Below are 19,608 nucleotides of genomic sequence, written 5' to 3'. Positions count from 1 at the left end.
CCACTAATTTGAAGTACAATGTGTCACGAAAAAACAATCTCAAAATCACTGGGATAAGTAAAAGCAAAAAAAAGTTATCCCCACTTAAGTGAGACATGTCAGATTTGAAAAAAATGGCTCTGTCAGGAACGCAAAAACTGGCTCTGTCAGGAAGGGGTTAACACTGGAAAGTGATTACGCTGCTATCTGGTGAAGGCTTCCCATTGTCTTTGCATGGGGAAACCTATTTAACTAGTATTTTAGTGGACCACCACAGTACCTGTTCTTTTAGCACCATGTCAGGTTGGCCTTGACAATCAAAAGATTTCTTTCCCCTTCGGCTGTATGAGAAGGATTTGCATACACATCCCTTCGCTCAGTACTGAGTGGAGGGGCGAGAGATGTATATTGTGCTTTAGTCATTACTTTTGTTTTGATCTGATATTGTTGTTAAAACTATATCATACTTTGGGCTCCGTTTAAGAGTGAAAATATATGTTGGTGTCACATTTACCATCACTTACCTGCTCGGTGAGGACCAGTGGTGTCCCTCTACAATGTTGCATCCTCTGCTGTGTTGCTGACATCCTAACACGGCCAGCAACAGTTTACTCACTAATGCACATCCATGAAGTCTGCCTGAGCATGTGCATAGAGCGCAAACTGAGCGGAGCCCTCTTCCTTGCAGGGCCAGCGTCCGGCTCCCGAGATGTTCACACGCCCCGTGGCTACGGAGCTGTCTACGGGTCCACACCACCTCCCCCTCGGCGCTCCGCTGTCCCCCCTATCCCTGCCCGTATCCCTGAAGTGGAAAGGGGCAGGACCCGCAGCGGCGCTGCCCTGAAACTGGGATGCGCGTGCGTGTGAGATGCACACGCTTCCCAAACAGATGGAGCGCCTCTGCACCGGCGATCGCCAGCGAGGACATTCTGGCGATCCCAGACCAAGCAAGAGACGTGCTCCATCTGTAGGAAACATCGGTAGAGCTAAATATAGCATTGCAGTCCTAGGGGGTTATTTAGATGTGATCACTGCTGTGCAAATTCGCAAGCCATTCAATTATCGACTGTGGATGCGTGCGCCTAAATAGTGACAGGAATAGCAAGAGTATCTCATGCTGTGTACACACGGGGTAATATGATTGCTGGGGATATATTGCTAGCAATATATCCCCAGCAATCATATTGCTCAGTGTCTCCTTTTCATCAGCAATGAAAAGGAGACACTGCTACGGGGCGGAGGGGGAGCGCAGCAGCAGCAGACGCTGCTGCTGTCACTTTGATGGGAGGAGAGAGGGAGCAGCGGCACAGGGCTGGGGAGATCAACGCTGATCTCCCCGGCGCTGACCTCCTGGCACAGCGATCGCCGGGGAAAGCCACTGGTCGCAGGAGCATGCTCCTGCGACCAGCGACCATTAGGCAGTGCACACAGGAGCGCGCAGCTGGCGATTTATCGCTCAGCGACCATATTCCCAGCGATTTCACATGAAATTGCACCCGTGTGTACTCACCTTAACGCAATCCCCTCGCAATTTGACTGACAAGAAGCCGGTGTTTGGGGGTGGTAACCTGTTTTCTGTAAGTGTCAGAAAAAAGTGCAGGCATTTTAAGGGAAGTGTGTGATCATCTAGTCTCTGTCACAGAGCTGTGGAAGGGTCAGACCTTGTCACATTTACATAGACTGGGAAAAGCAGTTGATGAGTGAATTGTATATGGATTTGCAGTGAATAGCCGATTGCGAGCTTTTCGCAATGAACCTGCAGATTTGCACAGGGCGGGTTTTTTATCTGTCTAAGTGGTGGCTAACTACTCATCTGCAAAAATGTAGATGAGTGATCAGTTCTGAATTAGGCCCCTAATCCCTTCTAGAACCATAAATGAGTGCCAGAGGTGTTATGACTCTTTCTTAGATGGAGCCCTAGATACTTAGTGCTAGTCCCCCCCCCCCCTTTACGATCATATACCTTTGCATTATCAGTAGTTTAATACTCCACAATTCCACAATTATGAACCATCTCCTTTCTCAGCCACATTTATATACATCTCTTTATAGTTAGGTTATGACTGCCACTTGGGGTCTATTAATTAATGAGAAACGTGTCCTAAATCTGTTCATTTGGGGATTAAGGATAGGGAGGCATCGGGGAAGCACTGCAACACTGTATAGTCACCCGTAACACCCAGGGTAGTAGGCATCGGGAACACTGGCTTCTTAATAGCACTACTATGCTGTATAGTCACCAGGGACACATAGGGTGCCAGGCATTGGGAATGCTGGACATTTGAATGGTGCATTAGTAAACTGAAAAAAGACTAGAAGGATACCGGAATGGGCTGGGACCACAATGGAACTGGAATAACACCAGCATTAGACAATGTCTAGATCGACACCAAAAGGTTAATATGCAAAAAGAAGGACAAGTTTGCCACAAGTAAAAGGTTGACCCATGAACAGGTTGATTCTTGGGGATTTTTGCTAAACTTCTTCATACTTTGCCATTTGCATGGACGTTTGGGAACTGTAAAGTGGCTCGAAACATGCTGAGTGAAGCCGTACACCATTGGTGGTCCATGTGCTCAGGTATCAACATTGAAAACCCCCTGAAAAACTCACGTTGAACCTTTTATGTTTTCCATGTTGACCGTTTGCTTGTGTCAACCTTTTGTCATTGTGGACCTTCTGCATGTTGACCTAATGACTGTTACCACACCTGGTAACTGCACAGAAGTTTGCCCTGTAATTAAAACAGGCAGTCTACTCTGCAAAGGAAAGTGTATCTGGGTTCCACCATCAGGAGCAATGAGCCCCTGCCCTGGAAACCCTTATATCAGGAGAACACTGGTGCTGCTGATCAGCCCAACCCTGATCATATCAGTTAGGAAACCTGGACTGGAGTTTGTTTGCATGTTGCTGCTGTTTGGATTTTCCACATTATCCTCATACAGCAAGTCACTATAGAGTGACTTGCTGTATGACGGAGGCATGACATAAAACACAGCTGGGAATACTTCACATTCTTCAAGTAAAAACATGAAGTTCTATTACTTTGCTGCTATGTTAATAAAGATTTATTGAGTTAGTTATTTGAAGAGGCTTGTAATATCTCACCACCTCTCAACACTTATTTATTATAACTACCAGCAAAATCAACACTTCCCTATAAAATCCTCTTTGAAGATTTGTAATGGGATGACGAGAAAAAAAAAAGATTAAATCTGCCAAAAACGAAAAACTATCCATTAGATCAGACTTGGAGTTTCATTAGATGTAATTCAAGACATAAAACCATATGCTACGACACGATTATCTATATATCTAGAAATAATTCAGCCTTATCATAAAAAAAAGATGTTTTCCTAGTGCTCCACATACAGAAGCTCAAATGCCTTCCTGCTATGTGGCACTGGTAATGAAATTCTCATGCATGGTCTTTATTCTTATTTAATGTCACATAAACCACTATTTAATGCTTTTCTAGCCAATTTGCACAAACTGAACCAATATCTGCCTTTTGAAAGCTGTTGTTTCATTTATCTGCGTTGGTGTCTAGAAGCTATTTTCAGGAATTTAAAAGGTTGAAATCTGTCTTTATCAACGACCTGCAATCACCTGTTATTTTCTCTTAGCATTCCCTTGTCATTCTCTGGAATCTGGCCTTGCACTTAGCTTTTCTCCAAGCTCTTTGTTTGTGACATTCAAAATCACAGCTTATGAGAACCTTCCCAACCTCCTATATCTATCTTTAAATAACACCGTGCCCCACAAAGCACATGAACAGGTCTTTAAAGAAATTCCATTTTGAAATCATTCTGCGGCCAGATTACCTTTTTATCACTTTTTTGACCTTCTAAGTGATATGGCGGTGCTGAGTGGAATAGACTATTTTTTATGCCGACATATCAGTACATTATTTACAGTTGTTGCCCCCTGCCCATGATATGAAATCCCTGAAGTGGTCAGCATTGTCATCTACTGTAGTAAATGACAAAACAACAGTACATCATATTGGTGCTTAGATAATGTATGGTAATGATATCTCATCAAGGGCCAGATTTACTAAGCTTGAAAAGTGATGAAATGGAGAGTGATAAACCACCAGCCAATCGGCTCCTATCTACCATGTTACAGGTTTAGTTTGAAAAATGAAGGTTAGGAGCTGATTGGCTGGTGGTTTATCACTCTCCATTTCATCACTTTTCAAGGCTTAGTAGATATCACTCATACAGTTTTGGGGTGTTTATTTCCACCTACAGTATGTGATATGACCAATTGACCAATGTGCAATATAACTCAAATATAAGAAAACACTTTTTAAAATATGGATATTTATTTATATTTAATATGATTCAATTGGCGCAATGAGGGAATGCCTTGTACCATACAATGGTTTTCAACATCATATGGGGGAATAATCAATCTGGTTTACCACTGTCGGGACGCTCCCGACCGCCTGAATCATGTCTGTTTTTGCCGGATTCTATTGCTCTCGACAGTCTGTATTCAATGTTCCAACTGTTGAGTGCCGGAACGGCTGTGAATTAGCGAAAATGGCCGCCTGTTGGCAAAAAATGGCCACGAGTCCTGGCTGGGATTTAATACTGAACTGCCAACATAGGCGTGCGCAGACCATTTTCTTAGGGGGTGCACCACTGGAGGGGCGTGTCATCATCGCCTACTGGGCATGTCTATCACCACCTACTGGGCATCAGTGCAAACTAAATAGGTGACTTACAGTATTTATGTATATGGGCTTCAAAATTAATCATTCCCACCATACACCAGAAATAGGGACAGTGCGTGCTGCATAAATTTACACGGTATTGCCCATTACACATGACGTCACACACCGCAATGCCCATTACACATGACGCCATACACCGTAATACCCATTACACATGACACCACACACTAATGCCCATTACACATGGTGCCACACACCGTAATACCCATTACACATAACGCCACACCCCGTAATGCCTATTACACATGATACCACACACCATAATGCGTCGGAGGGGGCTTCTGGGAGAGAGGGAGTCGGGTGAGGCATCGGGAGGAAAGTAGGAGCCACTGGAGAGGGTGAAGTTCCACAGGGCAGGGGTATGGGCCCGGGAGCTCCTCCACTGCGGCTTTAGAGTTTGCTGGCCAAGCCACATCCCTGAGGCTGGAGCTTTATGTGCTCTTTAAGCCTGGCGCCCGACGTGTGTCTATTTGGAGCCCTGTCTGTGGGAATTTAAATTAGCGTAATGCATTTTGCTTGCAATGGTGAGGGGGGGGGGTGCCGTCATTAGAAGGTGCATGTGCACCCCTCGCACCCCCCGTGCGCACGCCTATGACTGCCAATATTTGTACCTTCTGGAAATATCGCCAGGAATGGAATATCCCCTATGGTCTGTAATTTCTTTACTCCCTTTAGCATGTGAGATTTCTCAGGGAGGGCCCTTTCTCCCTTTGTTTCATCCATGTAACTAAGCTCATAAACATATGCACATAACTACCCTTTTTGTATCATTGTTCTGTAGGATAATGCAAAATTTAGTGCTAACCTACATTAACAATTGTGGCTGAGGGGTAGATGTATGAAGCAGTGATAAGTGAAGTGCCTATCAATGGCCAATCAGCTCATGACTGTTAAGTTACAGGCTGGTTTATAAAGGGACAGTTTGGAGCTGATTGGCTGGTGATAAAGTACCAGGCACTTTATCACTTCTCACTGATATGTGCATGGTGCATGGTTCTGTCAAACTCCCCAGGCTGGACCTGGTCTATTTGTTTAGTGATTTGTGGTAATTTTAAGGTTGCAAATTGAACCCTATAAAATTAGCGATTTGGATGTTTTCTATTAGAAAACATCTGGATGTGATTTTGAATTTGTGATTTTTTTGAATTTTACCACAATTCGCACATTAGAACAGGTGTGATTTTTGGTAAACATGCAATTCCGTATGTTTTTTTTACCTAAAAATCGCACATGTGCAAAAATCGCACCACAATTTGCCCTTAGTGTGCCTTGAGGACCTAGGCTGGTATGACTGAGTTGGACCCCTTAATAATTACAACCAGTATGGACGGTGTAAAGGTTAGCATTACTGCCTCACAGTGCTGAGGTCATGGGTTCGATTCCCACCATGGCTCTAACTGTGCAGAGTTTGTATATTCTCCCCGTACTTGCGTGGCTTTCCTCCGGGTACTCCGGTTTCCTCCCACAATACAAAAATATACTGGTAGGCTAATTGGCTCCCAACAAAAATTAACCCTAGAATGTCTGTGTCTGCGTGTATCTGTGGTAGGGAATGTAGAGTGTAAGCTCTACTGGGGCAGGGACTGATGTGAATGTTCAAATATTCTCTGTAAAGCGCTGCGGAATATGTATGCGCTATATAGGAAACTTAATAAATAAATAAATAACCATCTAAAAATAAATAACATTAAAATGATACTTGTCAGTATTTGTGCACTCAGCTTATGGTGGAGAACACTTATCTGTCAATTGCTGTACAATGTAGACTGCTAACTGAAATACTGGAAATTACAGAGAAATTAATTCCTGAGCACTGCATTTGATGGGTGCAAAGATCATTGCATATTTAGTAGCTGGAAACATACAGCACGATTTTCATGTGCTTCTCTAGTCCCATTAAAGCTCATCTCAATGATTATGGATTTAATTGTAGATGTTGCATTAAATGCTTTAAACTTTTCAAATGTTTGTTGTGGCGTGTATAAATAGTTTTGACTCCCATTGCAATTACACAAAATTGTTGCCTGATAAGGGGGGAACCTAATAAATCTCTCAACATAAGTTGGTTGTGGAGGCGGCAGAACACAGTAATCCTGGTAAGAGCAGCAGGAGTGCACAGCATGGGTCCTGGGCTAGGTGGGGTATAGCACGCCGACAGTCAGGATTTTGACATCGGAATCCCGACTGCCGGGACTCAGACATCGGTGCAAGCGCAACAAAGCCCCATTGCAGGCTCGCTGTGCTTGTCACCTATTCTATTCTCCCTCTATGGAGGTCGTGGACCCCCGCAAGGGAGAATAGCCCCTGTCAGTCAGGATTCCAACTGTCGGGGTTTAAACAGTCAGTATTCTGACGTTGGTATAATGACTACCAGAATCTCGACTGTTGGTAGGTCATCCGTCACCCTCTGGGCTATACTGGCATTCTGGAACACGCAAAAATTCAAGACATTTTGACCACCATTTATGTTAAGGATTAGAATTCCAATGCTGAGTCAGACAAGCACAAAGGAAGCCAGCGCACGTCCCCCTCCTATTGGCTTCTGCTGACATTTGGAATCAATAAATGAGATATATACAGTATGTGATGACATTGATTGGCCTGGAAGCTGCCAAGAACATTTAGGGTAATAAAGCAACGTTCAGCTAAATTATATACATATTTGTTTGAACCTGCAGAATATTTGAGTGAAATGGAGCTTGTTAAAGGGATAAAGAGGTCACACTTTTATGTCACATTTTCTATTTTGAACAGTACACCGCCATTTTCCTGTTTTTGAATATGGAGAGACACTTAAAAGGTTTTGCATTGTGGTTAGTCAATTAGGAAGTGTGGAATGCTGGTCGATCTGACTTATCCTAAAGAGTCAATCATTTTTGAGGCAAAAGCAACCTGGTTTTGCCTTGTAAGTGATTGCCGCTTTAAAGAAATGTCCACGATGGGCTGGCATCTGGCAGCTCTGGCAAACTCGGACCCTATTACATTTATACACCAGTGATACCAAAGCCACCATTGCAATATTACCATGATTTATTTCTCACATTCCTTTCATGGTTTTATGATCATTTTGCAAATGTGATATATACTGTAGAAGCTTCATAATGTTTTATATACCCCAGAACTGGTTTACATAGTAAATGAAAATGAAGTGGCTATTTGCATTGATTTCACTTCATTCTTTAAATAATAGAGATTTTCACATAATCCTTGGGGCTAAATTAGTTAGGATTTGATGACAAGTATTATATTGTGAACAATTGAGAAGAAATTGCTTTGTGGTCATTGGATTTACGCTGTAAATCACAGAGAAACACAGGAATGGTCTTCTTACATTACATTAAAGTGCTCCACGTACTACAGTTACAGGCTCCCAGGTCTACTGTAAATTAGTGTTGAGAGAAGGTTTGTTAATCCTTTAGATTTATGTGTATTACTGCATTCATGTTCAAAGCAATTTTCATCATCTAATAAAGTAACAAACAAAATCTGATTAAAGGAATTGTTCAAACTGTATGTAAAAAAACCCAGTACTTTGTTATTCTTTGAGGCAGATAAATCTGCTGCCACACATCATACTTTGTAGGAGTTTCCACCATTGGAACAGTGTTTCGTTTTTTTCCATTTTTCCATATTGTCTAATACTGTGGAACTATGAGTCCCAGCAAACCTCCCCCACATGCTGGGACTTGGAAAACCACAGGTCCCAGCATGCAGGGCATTAAAGGACCCACTGGAACTTGTATTTCCATACAGAGCCCATACATACTGATACTTACCTATCTTGAGCCCATAGGTAGGTCCCCGTCCATCGGTCCTGGGGTCCGGGGATCCTGGGGTCCGAAGAAATCCTTTTGGTGACCTGTGGAAGGAAAGTATTCTTACAAAGGTCCTCCGGCGTAGATCGGTCACATTGGTTCCGCCGGAGTCCAGGGATCTTACAGTCCATGGCCTGGTTTACCACTGCTATGCAGATGATACACAACTATACCTGTTCTTTGCTCCAGGTACTGAGAACCCAATACCAACCCTAAATGGCTGTCTAGCTGAGCTACAGGAGTGGATGAGTGCCAATTGGCTGCTACTGAACCCTGATAAAACAGAACTGCTTATGATTGGTCACAGGGCAAGACTTCAGAAGATCCCACCAACAGGACTTACGCTTGGGGGTGCAGAACTTCAAAATACGGAAAACGTGCAGAATCTTGCTATTGTCCTGGATAGTGGCTTGACACTTAAACATCAGGTATCAGCCACAATTAAATCCTCATTCTAGCTAAGCACTTAATTCCCTCAGAAGATCTGCTTAAAGTCATACATACATTTGTATCATCGCGACTCGACTACTGCAATGCCCTCTACCTCGGTCTGAAAAGAATTGCACCGCTTGCAGATCGTACAAAATACAGCTGCCAGGCTATTAACCAATCAGCCCTGCTCCAGCCACATAACACCCATTCTGTACTCCCTTCACTGGCTGCCTATAAGATGGCGAATAATTTTCAAGATTGGCTTACTGACTTTTAAAGCTCTACATGACCAGGGCCCAAGGTAACTACAGCAGCTTCTGATCCCTTATTGTCTCACTCGATTACTGCAATCGGTTGATGAAGGACTACTAACAGTACCCAGAATTTCCCTAATTCATCTGGGGGTCGCGCTTTCAGCGCTGTGGCTCCAACTCTATGGAACTCACTTCCCTGCTCAGTGGGAGAAGCTTCCACTCTGGAAACTTTCAAAAATAGACTCAAGACTTTCATGTTCACCCAAGCATTTTACTAATGTCCCTTGTTAAGTTGTTAAGTAGTCCTATTAGGAGAAAAGTGCTATATAAATAACATTATTATTATTATTATTATTATTATTATTATTATCTTGAAAAAAATAACAACCCGCAATCTCGACACCAGCAGATTAAATGGGAGAGCCACTGAAGCTTCATCTTCAGCGCCTTTCCCCCGAATGATTCTATCTAGTGGCCAATCAGGAGCCGAGAAATTCGAGTTTGCGGGTTGTTATTTTTTTCAAGATCCCTGGACTACGGCGGAACCAAAAGTACCGATCTACGCCGGAGGACTTTGGTAAGAATCATTTCCTTCCACAGGTCCCCAAAATGACAACAGGACGCCAGGACCGATGGACGGAGACCTACCTACGGGCTCAAGATAGGTAAGTATCAGTATGTATGGGCTACTGTATGTATGTATGTATGTATTAAAGTTTTATTTTTCATCTGTGTGTCAGTGTGTTTATTTAACTATTTCTATCACTGTGGAACTACAAGTTCCAGCGGGCCCTTTAATGCCCCGCATGCTGGGACTTGTGGTTCTCCAAGTCCCAGCATGCGTGTGAGGCTTGCTGGGACTCATAGTTCCACAGTATTAGACAATAGTTTTTAATTCTATTTTTTACTACTTTCATGGTGCCTTGTACACTGAAGCCTGCGTGGATCTGACTGATCCGTGCAGGCTTCTCCCAAATATGCCAGGAAAATTAAGTGTATTTTCCTGGCGTAACTGGCGGCAATTATCGACCATTTACCAATAATTAGTGGCCGTATTTTAATATGGCCGCTCAGCAAATTAGGAATCATCATTCTTTTGAATGGTGATTCCTGTCGTATTTTATCGATGGTGTATCCATTCGTATTTGTAAATACAAATACAAATGTGCCATCAATACGAATACTAATATTTTCGGAATAGTAAATACCGAAAATATGAATGTGTAAAAAAATAGGTGTATTTCTGGATACGAATACACCTATGTTTTATGAATTTCCTTTAGTTGAACCATTGTATTGGTTTAGCGTAGCCTCCTTAAAAATGTTCTATACACAATTTTTACAAAGAATTATTTATTTGAACAACAACAGAACAATGTGAAATCAATGAAAATGAATAAAAATTACTATAGGACACCATGTGGATCGCATTTCATGATACTTCATTTCATTTAATCTCTGGGGGTGATATAGAATTCTCACCATTTGTGGGTGCTGCGGTGGGCTAACCTTCCACTGAAGTTCTGCGGCACCACCACAGATGGCTTTTTCGGTGTGGATCCCCAGGATAAAGTGCAAGAGTGCGTCCAAAATAAAGTGTCCAAGTGCTGATAAAGTGCCGACAGTGCACTAGCAGTCAACGGATATGTGTCCCAAAGTGTAGCAGCAATGAGTTTCGGAGACACGGAGGTCTCCTTTTTCAAGCTGGATGTCTTTCCATTTGTCTGCTATATCCTACAGTCTGCCATATTTCTTCAGTGTCTCCGGTCATGTGGAATATAGAGAGGGGAGGAGCCCATTTCAAATCTTCAGATTTGAATTGCCAGGCTCCAATCACCAACTGGCTATCCTCCAATGTAACTCCAGTGTCCCCCATGGATTCAGAGAAAAGGATTTTACTGCTAAGTACAAACATCCTGTTTTTAAATAGATATTATTCACATTTTTTTTTTTTTTTTTTTTTTACAAATTCTACTAAATATTTGCCGGTAGTTGAGTGGGTAATAGGGTAAGTTATCCTGTAAATTTTCGTTACTTCCTACATACACAGTACATGTTGGATGAATGTATTTAAGCAATACAGTAAGTACCATGAGACAAAAAAATATTTAAAAGGAAAGTATCAAGGTAGTAGGTTATTTTAATATAGTTACTTATATATGACTAGGTGATTCATCGCGCCCTACGGGCGCTCTTCACACCGTCGTAAGGGGCTGCGCCCCCTTAATTTGTGAACGTTTGTATATGAGAAATATGGTTAGAATTGTATGAAAGATGCCCTGTATTGCAACTTAGGTGTCCGCGAATCGCTGGAGGGGGGGGTCGCGGAGGGTGCCGCGAATTGCAGGAGGGGGGGTTGTGGGGGGGTGGATGCTGCGAATCGCGGGAGGGGAGGGATTGCAGAGAATCGCGGGAGGGGGGTCGCGGGGTGGGTTGCCGCAAATCGCGGGAGGGGGGTTACGGGGGCGGGGGTTGCGGCGAATCATGGTAGAAGGGGTCGCGGGGGTGTGCCGTGAATCACGGGAGGGGGGTCACGGGGTGGGGTGCCGAGAATCGCGGGGGTGTGTGTGTGTGCCGTGAATCGCGGGAGTGGGGGTTGCGGGGGGGGGGGGTGGGTGTGACGCAAATCGCCACAAGAAAAAATCAACACAGAAAGGTCAACACATGTAAATGTTGACATAAGTGTGGCACTTCATTGGTGTCCATGTCGACACATGAGAATGAATATGAAAATATTCAAAAAATGAAAAAAAAAAAAATTCAAAAACTCATGTCAACCTTTTTCATTGTCGACCATAGCCATGTCAGTGTTTTCCATGTGCAATTTAATTCTGGAGCTGCCGCGAATCGCGGGGGGGTGCCGCGAATTGCGGGAGGGGGGGTCGCGGGGGTGGGTGCCGCGAATCGCGGGAGGGGGGGTTACGGGGCGGGGGTTGCGGCGAATCATGGGAGGGGGGGTCGCGGGGGTGTGCCGTGAATCACGGGAGGGGGGGTCACGGGGTGGGGTGCCGAGAATCGCGGGGGTGTGTGTGTGTGCCGTGAATCGCGGGAGTGGGGGTTGCGGGGGGGGTGGGTGTGACGCAAATCGCCACAAGAAAAAATCAACACAGAAAGGTCAACACATGTAAATGTTGACATAAGTGTGGCACTTCATTGGTGTCCATGTCGACACATGAGAATGAATATGAAAATATAAAAAAAATGAAAAAAAAAAAAAATTCAAAAACTCATGTCAACCTTTTTCATTGTCGACCATAGCCATGTCAGTGTTTTCCATGTGCAATTTAATTCTGGAGCTGCCGCGAATCGCGGGGGGGTGCCGCGAATTGCGGGAGGGGGGGTCGCGGGGGTGGGTGCCGCGAATCGCGGGAGGGGGGGTTACGGGGCGGGGGTTGCGGCGAATCATGGGAGGGGGGGTCGCGGGGGTGTGCCGTGAATCACGGGAGGGGGGGTCACGGGGTGGGGTGCCGAGAATCGCGGGGGTGTGTGTGTGTGCCGTGAATCGCGGGAGTGGGGGTTGCGGGGGGGGGTGGGTGTGACGCGAATCGTCACAAGAAAAAATCAACACAGAAAGGTCAACACATGTAAATGTTGACATAAGTGTGCCACTTCATTGGTGTCCATGTCGACACATGACAATGAATATGAAAAAATTAAAAAAATTAAAAATAAATCTTCAAAAACTCATGTCAACCTTTTTCATTGTCGACCATAGCCATGTCAGTGTTTTGCATGTGCCATTTAATCCTGGGGCTGCTGCGAATTTAGGGGGGGGGGGGTGCCGCGAATCGCGGGAGGGGGGTCGCAGGGGGGGTGCCGCCAATCGAGCAAGGGGGGTCGCGGGGGGGTTCTTTTTGCCGCGAATCGCGGGAGGGAGGTCGCGGTGGGGGTGTTTTTTCCGCGAATCGGGGGGGGGGGTCACGGGGGAGGGTTTGCCGCGATTCGCGGGAGGGGGGGGTCGCGGGGTGGTGGTTATGACGCGAATTGCGGGAGGGGTCGTGGGGGGGTTCTTTTTGCAGCAAATCGCGGGAGGGGGGGTCGCGGGGGTGTTTTTGCTGCGAATCGCGGTAGGGGGGGTCGCGGGGGAGCGGGTGTTTTTGCCGCGAATCGCGGGAGGGGGGTGGGCGCGGGGGGGGAGGTTTTGCCGCAAATCGCGGGAGGGGGGCGCTCACCTGGTGGCTGTGGAGTAGCAGTGCTGGGCAACATGGGAAGGCAGTGAGTGTCTGGCACTGTCTGTGGGCTCACTGGGCTGGTTCTCTGTCACATACCTCCCAACATGACCCTCTCCAGGAGGGACACAATGCTCTGTTTCTAGACTTCCCCTTAATGTATGATTGCCATCACCTGTTTTAAACAGGTTAATTTCTCAAAAAGGTGTTCAGCACAGATGAAGGCAATCACACATTAAGAGGAAAGTCCAGGAACAGAGCGTTATAGACACAGACACCCACTTTGAGTGACAGATGTAGCCAAATATATAGGAGATTATTCACTGTATTTCATTTCTCTTTTTCAGGTTTGCGTGGAGCAATAGCATTCGCTCTAGCAATAAGAGACACAGACTCTCAGCCTAAACAAATGATGTTTACCACAACGTTGTTGGTCGTTTTCTTCACAGTGTGGGTATTTGGTGGGGGTACAACACCAATGCTCACATGGCTCCAAATCAGGTTAGTTGTTTATGGTGTGATTATGCTGAAGTCATTGTTCTCCCTGACTGAGTAGCTAAAGTAGTGTCCACCACATTGCTTGCACAAATAAACACAAAGTGGTGTATTCAATGCCGATCAGGCGAGCTATGATGGCGAGCAGTGCCTATTGCTCGCGGTCATATCTTGCCATCAGTATTCAACTGACCCCCTGCACTCACCGTTTCCACCTCGCTATTTCTAGAAAGCGAGGTGGAAATGGCGAGTGCGGCTGTGAAAATGGCGAGGCTTGCCACTATATGAGTGGGCTTGTTGCATTAGCCACAAACCTCGCTGTTCTTAATGGTGAGGATTCCCCCGGGAACATAGAATAGGATGAGCGGCCGGCGAGGGGGTTAAATGGAAAGGATGGCTTGTTTTCTGCAATCCTCCCCGAAAATAAGCCATCCTCGCCATAAAAACCCCATCGCCAGCTTCATTGAATACACTTCAAACAATGGCCCTGATCACACACAAGCCTGAATTCAGCTGCATCTGGTGACGCAGATTTACTGATCTATACTGCACACTTGATACTCTGCTGGAAATTTACTAAGATGTGTATTCTACTTAACATGTGATGTTGCTATGGGCAACCAATCAGAATCATCACATGTGAAGTAGAATACACATCTTAGTAAATGTCCCCCTCTGAGTCTGAAGTGTTATCTATCATCACACAGAGTGATCTGTCGGCACGTCTTGAGATGCAATAGAGGATCATGGAAGCAGGCAGAAGACATCTGTTTACACCAGAGGCCATCTGCTGTATTAGCATATTAGCTATACGGTATTACACAGTCGCTCCTTTGCTGAATCAGGCAAAGTAGATTCTGAGACATACACATCTTGGATCCTTCTCACTTTAAGTGTAGATAGGATGGTAAAGAGGCATTTGCTACAGGGTGTGTGTGTACATAACATTGCATCCTACTCTTGTCTGTGCATCTGCAGAGATCAATCCATTTCAAACAGATCTTCTGCACCGTTGTGCCCTTCAGACTATAAAACAGGATGTTTAATCTCTACTTAACTGTGCATAATAGCCTTTGGTTAATACTCGTCTCAGACATCGCAATCTGAAGATAGAAAATTGGCCAAATGGAGTCTATTATAGTACCACTGTTTTATATCTGCATGTTTCTATTATCAACACTGTAGACTTTGTATATCTAGCTCAAACTGTGGATCAGTCTTAAAGGGAGTATACTGTAGCTCAGGGGTGGCCAAACCTGTCCTCAAGATCTACCAACGGTGCATGTTTTCCAGGCAACCTGTGGATCTATAGTAGTAATGAATGCAGCATGTTTTAACCCCTTCCTGACAGAGCCAGTTTTTGCGTTCCTGACAGAGCCCTTTTTTTCAAATCTGACATGTCTCACTTAAGTGGGGATAACTTTTTTTTGCTTTTACTTATCCCAGTGGTTTTGAGATTGTTTTTTCGTGACACATTGTACTTCAAATTAGTGGTAAATTTGGGTCGATACAGTCTGTGTTTTTTTGTGAAAAATACCAAAATATCGTGAAAAAATGGAAAATTTAGCGATTTGCAAAATGTTAAATTTTCTGCTTGTGAGACAAATAATCTTACCACTCAAAATAGTGAATAACTAACATAGACCATATGTCTACTTTATGTTGACATCATTATTTCAACTTCCTTTTAATTTTTTGGGACACTAGGAGGCTTACAATATGAATAGCAAATTCTCAAATTTTCAAGAAAATTTCAAACACTGATTTTTTTAGGGACCAGTTCAGTTCTGATGTGACTTTGAGGGACTTGTATGTGAGACACCCCCATAAATGATGCCATTTCAAAAACTGCACCCCTCACAGTATTCAAAACAGCATTTTGGAAGTTTGTTAACCCTTTAGGTGTTTCACAGGAATTAAAACAAAGTGTAGGTGAAATTTCAAAATTTCTTTTTTTTTGCAGATTTGCAATTTTAATACATTTTTATAAGGAACACAGTACATTTTACTAGAGAAATGTGACTAAAAATTGATTCCCCCAATTCTTTTGTTTTCATAAATATCCTATATGTGGCCCTAGTGTGCACGGTGACCAAACCACAGGCTTCATAATAGAGGGAGCACCTACTTGATTTTGGAGCCTCCTTTTTATGAGATTATTTTTTAGGCACCATGTAGGTTTCAAGGCACCATAAGATGCTAAAAGTTAGGAACCCCCCCACAAGTGACCCCATTTTGCAAACTACACCCCTCAGGGAATTCATCTAGGGGTATAGTGTACATTTCAAACCCCCAGGGGTTTCACCAATTGTGGTACAACTGGGCAGTGAAAATGAAAAATTATTTTTTTTACACAAAAATGCAGTTCTGGCTCCAAATTTGTCATTTTCAGAAGGTATGAAGGAGACAAAGCACCCCAAAATCTGTGCCCCAATTTCTCCCGAGTACGGCAATGCCTCACATGTGACCAAAAAATACCAGTTGGGTGCATGGCAGGACTCAGAAGGGAAGGAGTGATTTTTGGATTTTGCAGCTCAGATTCTGGTGGAATTTTGGTGGGTGCTATGTCGCATTAGCAAGACCCCCCAAGCACCAATACAGTGGAACCCCCCCACAAGTGACCCCATTTTGCAAACTACACCCCTCAGGGAATTCATCTAGGGGTATAGTGTACATTTCAAACCCCCAGGGGTTTCACCAATTTTGATAGAAGTGGGCAGTGAAAATGAAAAATTACATTTTTTTACACAAAAATGCAGTTCTGGCTCAAAATTTTTCATTTTCAGAAGGTATGAAGGAGAAAAAGCACCCCAAAATCTGTGCCCCAATTTCTCCCGAGTACGGCAATGCCTCACATGTGACCAAAAAATACCAGTTGGGTGCATGGCAGGACTCAGAAGGGAAGGAGTGATTTTTGGATTTTGCAGCACAGATTCTGGTGGAATGAATGGTGGGTGCTATGTTGCACCAATACAGTGGAACCCCCCCACAAGTCACCCCATTTTGCAAAGTACACCCCTCAGGGAATTCATCTAGGGGTATAGTGTACATTTCAAACCCCCAGGGGTTTCACCAATTTTGATACAAGTGGGCAGTGAAAATGAAAAATTACATTTTTTTACACAAAAATGCAGTTCTGGCTCAAAATTTTTCATTTTCAGAAGGTATGAAGGAGAAAAAGCACCCCAAAATATGTGCCCCAATTTCTCCCGAGTACGGAAATGCCTCACGTGTGACCAAAAAATACCAGTTGGGTGCATGGCAGGACTCAGAACGGAAGGAGTGATTTTTGGATTTTGCGGCTCAGATTCTGGTGGAATTTTGGTGGGTGCTATGTCGCATTAGCAAGACCCCCCAAGCACCAATACAGTGGAACCCCCCCACAAGTCACCCCATTTTGAAAACTACACCCCTCAGGGAATTCATCTAGGGGTATAGTGTACATTTCAAACCCCCAGGGGTTTCACCAATTTTGATACAAGTGGGCAGTGAAAATGAAAAATTACATTTTTTACACAAAAATGCAGTTCTGGCTCGAAATTTTTCATTTTCAGAAGGTATGAAGGAGAAAAAGCACCCCAAAATCTGTGCCCCAATTTCTCCCGAGTACGGCAATGCCTCACATGTGACCAAAAAATACCAGTTGGGTGCATGGCAGGACTCAGAACGGAAGGAGTGATTTTTGGATTTTGCAGCTCAGATTCTGGTGGAATTTTGGTGGGTGCTATGTCGCATTAGCAAGACCCCCCAAGCACCAATACAGTGGAACCCCCCCACAAGTCACCCCATTTTGAAAACTACACCCCTCAGGGAATTCATCTAGGGGTATAGTGTACATTTCAAACCCCCAGGGGTTTCACCAATTTTGATACAAGTGGGCAGTGAAAATGAAAAATTACATTTTTTTACACAAAAATGCAGTTCTGGCTCAAAATTTTTCATTTTCAGAAGGTATGAAGGAGAAAAAGCACCCCAAAATCTGTGCCCCAATTTCTCCCGAGTACGGCAATGCCTCACATGTGACCAAAAAATACCAGTTGGGTGCATGGCAGGACTCAGAACGGAAGGAGTGATTTTTGGATTTTGCAGCACAGATTTTGGTGGAATGAATGGTGGGTGCTATGTTGCACCAATACAGTGGAACCCCCCCACAAGTCACCCCATTTTGCAAAGTACACCCCTCAGGGAATTCATCTAGGGGTATAGTGTACATTTCAAACCCCCAGGGGTTTCACCAATTTTGATACAAGTGGGCAGTGAAAATGAAAAATTACATTTTTTTACACAAAAATGCAGTTCTGGCTCAAAATTTTTCATTTTCAGAAGGTATGAAGGAGACAAAGCACCCCAAAATCTGTGCCCCAATTTCTCCCGAGTACGGCAATGCCTCACATGTGACCAAAAAATACCAGTTGGGTGCATGGCAGGACTCAGAAGGGAAGGAGTGATTTTTGGATTTTGCAGCTCAGATTCTGGTGGAATTTTGGTGGGTGCTATGTTGCATTAGCAAGACCCCCCAAGCACCAATACAGTGGAACCCCCCCACAAGTGACCCCATTTTGCAAACTACACCCCTCAGGGAATTCATCTAGGGGTATAGTGTACATTTCAAACCCCCAGGGGTTTCACCAATTTTGATACAAGTGGGCAGTGAACATGAAAAATTACATTTTTTACACAAAAATGCAGTTCTGGCTCAAAATTTTTCATTTTCAGAAGGTATGAAGGAGAAAAAGCACCCCAAAATCTGTGCCCCAATTTCTCCCGAGTATGGCAATGCCTCACATGTGACCAAAAAATACCAGTTGGGTGCATGGCAGGACTCAAAAGGGAAGGAGTGATTTTTGGATTTTGCAGCTCAGATTCTGGTGGAATTTTGGTGGGTGCTATGTCGCATTAGCAAGACCCCCCAAGCACCAATACAGTGGAACCCCCCCACAAGTGACCCCATTTTGCAAACTACACCCCTCAGGGAATTCATCTAGGGGTATAGTGTACATTTAAAACCCCCAGGGGTTTCACCAATTTTGATACAAGTGGGCAGTGAAAAAGAAAAATTACATTTTTTACACAAAAATGCAGTTCTGGCTCAAAATTTTTTCATTTTCAGAAGGTATGAAGGAGAAAAAGCACCCCAAAATCTGTGCCCCAATTTCTCCCGAGTACGGCAATGCCTCACATGTGACCAAAAAATACCAGTTGGGTGCATGGCAGGACTCAGAAGGGAAGGAGTGATTTTTGGATTTTGCAGCACAGATTCTGGTGGAATGAATGGTGGGTGCTATGTTGCACCAATACAGTGGAACCCCCCCACAAGTCACCCCATTTTGCAAACTACACCCCTCAGGGAATTCATCTAGGGGTATAGTGTACATTTCAAACCCCCAGGGGTTTCACCAATTTTGATACAAGTGGGCAGTGAAAATGAAAAATTACATTTTTTTACACAAAAATGCAGTTCTGGCTCAAAATTTTTCATTTTCAGAAGGAATGAAGGAGACAAAGCACCCCAAAATCTGTGCCCCAATTTCTCCCGAGTACGGCAATGCCTCATGTGTGACCAAAAAGTGGCAGGACTCAGAAGGGAAGGAGTGATATTTGGATTTTGCAGCACAAATTCTGGTGGAATGATGGTGGGTGCTATGTCGCATTAGCAAGACCCCCAAAGCACCAATACAGTGGAACCCCCCCACAAGTGACCCCATTTTGCAAAGTACACCCCT

General features: G+C 44.2%; 1 protein-coding gene across 4 annotated transcripts in view; it reads left to right on the top strand.

Annotated features, from left to right (window-relative positions):
* The window catches only part of SLC9A9 (solute carrier family 9 member A9), a 690,054-nt gene that overhangs the window by 387,821 nt on the left and 282,625 nt on the right, over positions 1-19,608 (top strand). For all 4 annotated transcript variants that reach the window (XM_083178000.1, XM_083177999.1, XM_083177998.1 and 1 more), the window contains one exon: positions 13,738-13,891. In XM_083178000.1, coding sequence (XP_083034126.1) covers positions 13,738-13,891 — 154 coding nt within the window. The remainder of the gene's footprint in view (positions 1-13,737; positions 13,892-19,608) is intronic.

Source organism: Crinia signifera, chromosome 3, assembly GCF_055691185.1.
Source record: "Crinia signifera chromosome 3, ASM5569118v1, whole genome shotgun sequence".
Taxonomy (NCBI): Eukaryota; Metazoa; Chordata; class Amphibia; order Anura; family Myobatrachidae; genus Crinia; species Crinia signifera.
Note: the sequence above shows the minus strand (reverse complement) of the source record. Positions and strands in the feature narration are given on the sequence as shown.